The sequence below is a fragment of the Frankliniella occidentalis genome, unplaced genomic scaffold (genome assembly GCF_000697945.3).
Source record: "Frankliniella occidentalis isolate FOCC.00 unplaced genomic scaffold, Focc_3.1 Scaffold2379, whole genome shotgun sequence".
In the NCBI taxonomy this organism is placed as follows: domain Eukaryota; kingdom Metazoa; phylum Arthropoda; class Insecta; order Thysanoptera; family Thripidae; genus Frankliniella; species Frankliniella occidentalis.
The window spans coordinates 1,436-10,428 of record NW_026269464.1 but is presented as its reverse complement, the minus strand read 5'-3'; the positions used below and the strand labels follow the sequence as shown (position 1 = coordinate 10,428).

Sequence of the window (8,993 nt, the reverse complement as noted above, 5' to 3'; positions counted from 1 at the left end):
AAAATCGTTAGACCGGTTTCTAATATCCCATAAAGGGTCATGTAAAACAATTGACTATCGGGGCAAAACGATCGTAGAAGACAACTCCGCTGTCTAAAAACTAGAGACATACGAGTAACATTTCACATTTCTTGATGTATTTATTCTTTAAGAACGTTTCTTTTCTTCTGAAATAGTTTATGAAAAAGATCTTTAATTGTTGCTTTTAAGACACGTCTGATGCCGTCGGCTAGTAATCAAAAATTCAAATATCCATTTTTTTTTCAATCTTTAAAGGTCTGTTTGATTAATTTTTGGGTTTAGTTTAATACATTGAGTTAGTTGATTGAAAGTGTCTCCATTTTAGTGCTCGGCCTCATTTTGTTCACGTGTTTTCCTTATTGTATGCGATCGAGCGCACGGTTGGAGAGAGCATTGTGGAAGGGCAGATTCGTAACTGGGTAAAGTTTAATGACTACTAAATACTAGCTTCAATTTTTGTAGTTGAAATTGCACGAGGATGATCTCATACGATAGTATTGCGCCCAAAACCTGTAAAGATAAGACCACAGACAGTAAGCGTCTAAGAAAATTAACATGATAATGAAGCAAAGAGGAAGAAAACGAGGAAGGAAAGGTCAGGGAACTTCTTAAGCAGCAATGATACACAAGAAAGATATATTTACCGCAGGTAATAGGGTTTTTGTGATAGGTACCATTCCTAAAGCTGTCAGTGAAATCCGTTCAGTTCCAATCTGCATGAAAAAACGCCGAGCCTAATAGAACATAGATGTAATCATCCCTAAAAATTTGATGAACTTAAATTTTCAATGGCATTTATAAAGATTACAAAGAAGTATAAATAAAATGGAATGGGCAGCTTCCGTACCTCTTTAGCGCCCCTGCACGGGACCATTCTATGCAGACATGATTTCGTAGTTTGCCACTCACTGTGCACAGACGAAGCGGTGAGTAGAGTGCAGACAAACCTGAAGAAGCAGACCGTCACCACTGCAGACGAATACCAGTTCTGAGCTGAGACCCTGCACGCAGAGAGGAGCGGGCGTTTTTCAACCAGGTTCTGAGCACGCACCTTCACTGAGGGGTTACCCTCCTCCACTGTCAAAAAAATCTACAGTTCAAATCCAAGTTTAAAATTGTTGGGAATAGAATTAATTTAGAAAGACTGTGAAATTTTATCGCATATTTTAGGAAGAAAGGGGATGGAAGTGAAGTTTCAACCAACGTTTGTACAAGGACAATATTTTTACTTACAGTAATTCCTGTAGATTTCTTTAACAGCGCACACTTTGGATAAATTTCAACCTTACGCCAATGATAGGAGGACAAACCGACAGATGTACAAGCCGTCCGTGAAAATTGCCACGAGAATGACGGGGCTCACGCAGTGGTCCACGGCCATCGTTAGCCCGCACACTTCGTTGTACAAAACTCTGAAGCCTTCCACCGCCTCCGTCGGAATCTGACCATCACCCTAAAGAGGATTCAAATTGTAGCATTAACTGAATGCGGTAAAAAGAGTTCCTTATTCGAGGAGGAGCGTTTTAAACGATCCCGATTTGGGAAGTCCGAGTGTTGAAGTGCTGGTTGTCGAATGTTGGCCGTATACCTGCCGGGCGGTTTTCTGCAGCGCGGCCGTAAGTGCGCGGAAGCATTCCGCCAGCGCGTGGCTCAGGACAATGAGGAGCAGGGCGCTGAAGTTGAACGCCCCCGTGAAGCCCAGGCTGCAGACCAGCAGAGCCCACTCGTACAGGCCCGACGGGGGCAGCCTTCGCAGCAGCACGATAACCTGTTGCACTGTCGCACAAAAATTAGCTAGCCCAAAATTTAGCTATATAAACATAGTAAAATGTTTAGCTTCATAGCTAAAAGTTTAGCTACATTACTAAATGTTTTAGATACAAAGCCTACTGAATAGTTCTCCCAAATATAATTTCTTTAGCTATACATCTAATCTTGTTTTTACGTGCTATTGAAACGCACTGATAGTGACGAGCACGAAGACGTAGGCAGTAAAGCGGGTGCGCCGCCGCAGCTGCGGCAGGCGGTGTACCCCGCGCCCCCACAGCCGATCTTCCAGCTCATCCACGCGCGCCCACAGCCCCGACCAGGGGCCCGCGACCCGCACCCACAGCAGCACCAGCGCCACGCACCCGAAGTAGCCAGGGACTGCCACTGCAAAGGTCCGCACAACAAATGGCACTTGAACGCAAAAGCGTCTGGAAGCTTTGCAATAGGTAAGATTTTAACAGTGCTCCCGCGATGTTACAGTACGAAAGTGTCTGATCGGTAATGACATCCAAACAACGACGATGGCGTCAACCATTCAGAGTTAGACACAAAAACAACAGTTCGGAAAGAATTCATTTCCTTCCGGCCAAGTGAAACAGCAGCCTATTGACGGCAAGACTCCTCCTACCGAAGAAACGGAAGCGCTCCTGGCTCTCCCGTTCAGGAGGGGTCCGCAAGAATTCTGCGAAGAAGCAACCGCCCATGGCCAGGATGAAGGCGCACACGAGCAGGGCGTACGCTGCGTGCCACGACGGCAGCCTGCGGAGACCAAGGAGAGTGGGGTGGATTATATATTCGTCATGGAAAACCTTGGGGGAACGGGGGTGCATATAGCATGGCCCTCATTCTGTTGAGGGCCGTGCTATTGTGATATTTGTTTTCCGGTGTAGGGTCAGGTCAAAGAGCATGGAGTCCCCATCAACTCCAAACGTGCGGTGATCCTAAAGAATATAGCCTAAAGAATATAAGCGCATCTCCTATTCCTATCCTTGATCTTTTCTTCGTTTTTCCTGCTTTTGTTTGATTTTTAATTAGATAATGATGCACTGATTTGTTTTTAATTAAGTACCCCCACGTCCTTACCCCTAGGTACCCTAGTATTTTCACTCACTTGGTTGTCGGTGACGCTAGACTGATGAACAGCAGGGACCAGACTTGTGCGGTGCGGAGCGCCGGCCGAATGGCCGACCACACCAGGTACCGGCGGGGCGTGGCCACAGTGTGGCCACGCTCGCGCGGAACCATGCGCCGACCCCCGCCGGGACGCGCGGCCCGCGCACATCCGGGCCTAGCCGCGCTTACGCTTACACTGCAGCAGACCAACAGAATGGCGTCGTCACTGAGTCATGTCACCATACTACGTACTGCATTTCTAAAGAATGCGAAACTTCAACCAACCCCACACTTCCTCCGGGACGACACCGACCAGACGACTGCAGAACTGTATCGAGCCGAGTGACGGCCAGCGGTGATGACCAACTGACGAGCACACCGAAGAGCGGATCAATGCCACTCTCACCCTGATGATATTGCTTTGGTGCGGAAGAGGGGTTGAGAGTGAAGGTAATGCGGGGAGATGATCGAAAACCTTAGCCTCAACCGGAACTGAAACAACACATATTATTGGTTTTGCATTACATATTTTTAGTAAACAAAAACAATAATTGCCAAGCCGAAGTCTAAGTACCCTTTGGCTTAGTTTCCTTTGTTGAACTGTACGAGAATGATCTCATAAGACAGTATGGCGGCCCAAACCTGCATATGGATCAAAACGATTCAATTCTTGCGGTAAAACACAATAATCTGCTCGCATCAGCCCGCACGGGCTGTGGGATTATCGGTGTAGGATTAACTAATGTAGGATTATCGGTTTAAATTTAGATCGAGAACCAGCGGTGTGTTCTTACCGCAAGCATGAGAGGTTTCGTTATGGGCACAATGCCAAGAGCTGTCAGTGAAATTTGGTCAGTGGTGACCTGCAGGATAAAGCGCGAAACCTAAATCGAAAATAAAAGCAAAAGCCTGTAATATCCGACACATTTATTTTCCTACTCACGACACATTTTATGGGTCGTCGTATTTTTTACGCAAAAAGAAACCCACGCACCTCCTTCCCGCACAAGTGCGGTGACATTCTGTACAGGTGCGACCTAGTCGACTCCCACTCGCTGGACACCGAAGAGACCGTGTGGATCGTGAAGACGAACCTGGCCGTCACGATGCCCACAGTCAGGTATGCGTACAGTGTGTGAACAGAGGGCCTGGGCGCGGAAAGAAACGGGCGGTCATGGGTTGAGCAAGACGGGGAACGCTTACGCACGCAAGGCACATTAAAAACAGAAAGTATGTATGTCGCACACTTCTACGAGTATGAATGTCACGCAGGTGGTTTGTAAACTGGTGTCCGCAAGTAGTGAACGCATGGAGATTCTCTCACCTATGTGTGACATTCACACACTTCGATTTCCAGTGCAGACATTTGTATTGAACCGTACGTGAACCAGTGGAGGAGGAACCGGCAAATGAAGAGGCCGTCCGCAAAGAGCATCACAAGCAGTATGGCGCCCAGGATGTCGTCCAGGGCGTCCGTCAGCCTGCGCACCTCGTTGTACAGGACCCTGACGTCCTCCACGACGCCCGGCGGGATCTGGCCACCGTTCTAGTAAAAACCACGAACCTTAGCACCATCTCAAGCTGTTACAAAACAAAAATGGACATCCGGCAAAGTTTCCTTGCCGTTGCCCGCGACCAGCCCGAAAACCTTGTCGAGTCCACTCTCTGCCCCGACAAGGTACTCTCACCCTCACCTTCTTCGAAGCGCAATGTAACTTGGCAGTGAGCGCGCGGAAGCACTCTGCCAGCATGTCGCTCAGCACGACGAGCAGCATGGCGCTGACGTTAAACACCAACAAGATGCACAGGCTGCACGTCATCTGACCCAGGTCGTACAGGCTCGAAACAGAGGCCAGCCTTCGCCACACGATAGAGGCCTCTTGAGCTAAAGACATACGTTATGAGAACGTAGGGGGAAGTATACGTACCCCACGGTTAAAAAAAATCACGGGGTTTGGTAACAGCTCCTACACGTACGAATGTGGACGATGAGAAAGACGCACGTGACGGCCCTGGTGTGCGAGCGCAGGCGCGGCAGGTGGCGCTCCCCGCGCCCCCACAGGCGGCCCTCCAGGTCACCGATGTGGGTCCACATGCCGGCCCAGCGCCCGGCCGCTCGCAGCCACAGCAGCACCAGCGTGACGACCTCCGAGTACCCGACGAGGGACGCTTGAGTGCGAGAGAGAGAGAGAGAGAACAGCACGGCCATTATCACACCGTGACAAAGGTAAGTCGTTATTAGCACCACATCAGTGAACGTTTACAAAACGCGGCCTCACTTCACAGCACCTCCCCTTACAAAAGTATCTGACGCGGTTCTTGATGCCCCTCTCGGGGACGGCCAGCAGGGGCTCGGAGAAGGCGAACGTGGCGCCCATGCTCGCGACGAAGGCGGCCACAAGCAGGGCGTGGGCGGTGTACCACGGCGGCAGCCTGCGGGCGGAGCGGAGGTCGTTTGAGCACAGCGTCATTGTCCACAAGGAAAAAAAAAATATAAGCGAAATGATGAGGGGCTTTAGGTATTTAGATAAACAAAGCAGCAAAATCTCGCAAAACATGTATCTATTCGGCTAAAAGTGCAAGTGTGTAGCCAAAACTTACGCTAGGTAGCTAAATAACATAGCTTAATTTTTGCTACATCGCTAAATAATTTAATGTTCTCCATGTAGCTATTGCTTTAGGTATTACAGATGATTTTCTTTTTCGTGCAGTAGTCGTTGGGATTCGCAAAGTGGGCCCGATCTATCTACCTGCTGGCCGTCGACACGAGGCTGATGACCAGCACAGAGCAGACCTGCGCTACCATAAGCGCCGGTCGGACGGCGCTCCACACCGGGCGGACGGCGGCACCCGCACCCCACGCGCGCATGGCGGGCGAGTCTGCTCCTCCAGGAGGAGAACGCGAGCAAACGACACAAACGAGGCAGCACCTGCCCCATCCCAGGCTGCGACTATGACGCCAATGCCCGGGAGACGCGTGACCCTGACCAGCTCGCTCAGACGTGAACGCCATCGCAATCGTGGGCTGCGGACAAGCAGTCACACAGGCGTGACGGTACGCCGAGTCGATACCACTCTCACCTTCACCCACATCCCCATTCAATGCGGACACTAAAATCTTATGGACGTTTCGATTGACAATTTACAGATTTCCCTGACCATGCTGCGCTTATGCATTTTTTAACGCGCCTGAATAACAATGTTTTTCACAGTGTCGTATTAAAAATGCATCAGCGGAGCACGCACAGAGAAATTCATAAGCTGCGAACAAAAACGTTCATAATATTTTAGTGTGCATACAAAAGAGGAGGCAAACCCATCCGTGCCGGCGTGTGCACACACTAACTGGATTTGAATCTTTCATTTGTAGGAATTTAAGCTATTTCATTTTGCACACATTTTTTAACAAGAACACCTGTGTCATTTGTACAAAATCATGCATTTTTGCGCACAAATCTGTCCGCAAAGAAACGTAGGTTTAACGAAAATCTGTATACAGAAACATATAAATACACATTTAGCGTGGACCAAAACACCAGGTCCTGGTACAGCAGTAATTTATAAGGACATCACCAAAATGTTTTTGCGACACGTACAGTGAAATTGCACTATCAAGTCGCGAGAAATACCTGACAGAATTGTGATCTGCTTAGCCTTTACCAACACAACAGTCACCACAGGATTGAGAGTGTGCGGGGAATACCTTAGGTCCTTTCGATACGCCGTATCTGGGTATCGCTATCAGTCGCTATCGCCGCGGCAGAACGCTCAGTCGGACATAGTGCGACTCGGCCGCCTGCGGGACCAGCATCTCCACCATGGACTGCGACATCTGCCTCGAGGAGCTCAACCAGGTGGAGCGCGTGCCCAAGATAGTGCCGTGCGGGCACACCGTGTGTCTGCAGTGCCTCGAGCAGAGCGACAGGAAGGAGTGCCCGACCTGCCGCAAGGTGAGTCCGGCAGTCAACACGGACTTTAAATCTCTCAATGGCCAAAGAGAAACGTCTTGCGTGTGGCTATGTATAGATCGCTTCTTACCCCATTTCTAGGCCTTCGACGTCCCCCCGGACGCACTGCTCAACAACTTCTACCTCCTACGGCAGATGGAGCGCCCAGGCAGGTGAGCACCTTATCTAGCACCGTACAATGACAGCCGCTCTGCCGCTCCCGCACCTGACTGTCTTTAAGCCACCACACTGCTCCTCGACAGGCCCTCCCGCGGCTGGTGCTCGGACTGCCGCGCCGTCGCCGCGCCCCGCTGCTGGGATGAGGCCCACGACGTCCTGCCCGAGAAGAGGGCTCTGGAGCAACACCTGCAGGGCGCGCTGGAGCAGGCGGCTGTGCAGCTGGAAGAACTGAAACGCCAATATGAGAGAGAGCAGGTCGTTCAGGCCCTCACACTGCTGACTACCGAGTCCTGGAATTTAACTCTGCAGGGCAGGGACAGAGACCACGAACTGACGGGCACCGTTACGAACACGGGTGACCCCCTCACCCGGGTCATGTGGCTGCTCGTGGCTGCGAAGGCCGCTCTCACAGAGGTATGCAAGCGGCTACACGGGTACCTCAAGACAAAGTTTTTTTTTTATTTTGAAAGTTTTGAAACTATTGGGATACACTTAGTCCGTTACTTCCGAGCAGACCCATTACAATCATCTTTTTAGTGTTTTATCCTCGGGTTTAACAGTGGCTCATCCCTTAAGACAATATTGTTGTTAGTTATAGGTGCTATTATCTGCCTCTTCTCTTAGAAGAACTATCATTTTCTGCTGTTGCAGAGTCGTGTTGAGGCGCGGGGTCCCCCGCCTGCGGCCGCGAGCCCGCCGCCTGCAGCCCCAGGCCCAGCTCCTCCACAGGCGTGGCCGGTGGGGAAGATGGATGTGCATGATGTCAGCCTCACCGGACCCGATGACCGGCAGCAGGACAAGGCGGCCCTCCTCGCAGCAGCGCCGGGGGTGCCAGGGGTGAGTGCGACTGGACCACGGCGGCCTCGCGGGCGGCACGAGGTCGAGGAGCGACGAAGCTCAGCGGAAGCCAGGGAAGCTCGCGGTGGCGGTGGCGGCTCGCTGCCGCTCAATCTCTCGCGCCACCCTGGCTCAGACTGCGGCCCGCTAAAAGCCCCTGAGAGTGACGCTTTTCTGCCGCAGGTGACCCGGCTGGTCGGTGTGCGGTGCGACGCGGACCCCGCCTGGAGCCTCCAGCTGCTGCAGCGCGCCGCGCCCACGGTGGAGCGGCTGCAGGTGCTCTACCCCCGCGAGGCCCACCTGCGCGCGGTGCTGGACATGCCGCGGCTGAGGAGGCTGGACGTGGTGGGTGATGCCGCCCTGTACGCCCAGCCCCCCGAGCTGCCCGCGCTGCCGCCGGGACACGCCGGCCTGCAGTGGCTGAGCGTGTCGGGCCTCCCAAGCGCCACGACACAGTCCCTGCTGCGGGCGCACCGCCGCACGCTGAACTGCTTGGACCTGGACCTGTCGGTAGGCAAGGCAGGGAGTGAAAGATGCGGTGACCTGCACTCGCTCCTGCAGCAGTGTGGGGTGCGGACGCTCAGAAGACTAGTGCTGCGGAGGGACTTCAACGGGTTGCGCCACGATACAGCCGCCTGCAACCAGCAACGCGCCGAGGTGCGGCAGGTGCTGTTCGGGACCGAGGTCCTGTGCGGCAAGTGTCACCGTGTGTGGTGCGAGGCGGCGTAGGGACGCAGCGCGGCGCGGCCTATGGCGCCCGTTTCTTATCCTGGGTGATGGCGCGGGTGACTATAACGGAGGCGTTCGCATTCGCCCCGAGCACTGCGCCTCCAAACAGGCACGGGGGATGATTAAAGTTGTGTTGATCCACTCCCTGGCCTCTCTTCTTCTTTACCCTCTCCCCTCCACCACTCTCATTACGCGATGTACTCTGAGGGGGGGGGGGGCTTACCAGAGTCCAGTATGACACAATCGCAACTTAGGCAAAGTGCCTAAGTCCAGAGCTTTGAGCAGAGCTCTCAACTACTATTCCTACCAAGTCAGGGGAGGAGGCGGGGGCGGGGGGGTCGAGATCTCCCCCGGCCCGAGGATGTGGAGTTGGAGGGGGTCGGAGGGGTTGGGCGA

At 52.6% G+C, this 8,993-nt stretch overlaps 2 protein-coding genes across 17 annotated transcripts; one reads left to right on the top strand and one right to left on the bottom strand.

The window, feature by feature from the left end:
- Positions 1–115: 115 nt before the first annotated feature.
- Positions 116–6,756, bottom strand: LOC113218288 (gustatory receptor for sugar taste 64f-like). Of its 16 annotated transcripts, none has more exons than XM_052276277.1 (10): positions 3,479–3,869; positions 3,190–3,396; positions 2,903–3,100; positions 2,420–2,550; positions 1,984–2,175; positions 1,610–1,797; positions 1,311–1,474; positions 869–1,022; positions 666–755; positions 116–531 (listed from the first exon to the last, which is right to left on the bottom strand). In XM_052276277.1, exons 3-10 carry the CDS (start codon positions 3,034–3,036, stop codon positions 448–450), a joined length of 1,137 nt encoding a protein of 378 aa, XP_052132237.1. In that variant the 5' UTR covers positions 3,037–3,100; positions 3,190–3,396; positions 3,479–3,869; the 3' UTR covers positions 116–447. The 16 variants fall into 16 exon arrangements, 8 of the variants coding, with proteins under 8 accessions (XP_052132237.1, XP_052132239.1, XP_026294365.1 ...); XM_052276279.1 differs by having other exon boundaries at positions 696–755; XM_026438580.2 differs by having other exon boundaries at positions 666–734.
- Positions 6,711–8,741, top strand: LOC113218289 (uncharacterized). The gene is made up of 5 exons (XM_026438578.2): positions 6,711–6,854; positions 6,954–7,024; positions 7,115–7,445; positions 7,683–7,868; positions 8,052–8,741. The coding sequence occupies exons 1-5, from the start codon at positions 6,723–6,725 to the stop codon at positions 8,595–8,597; spliced, it is 1,266 nt and encodes a 421-aa protein (XP_026294363.1). The 5' UTR covers positions 6,711–6,722; the 3' UTR covers positions 8,598–8,741.
- Positions 8,742–8,993: the final 252 nt, after the last annotated feature.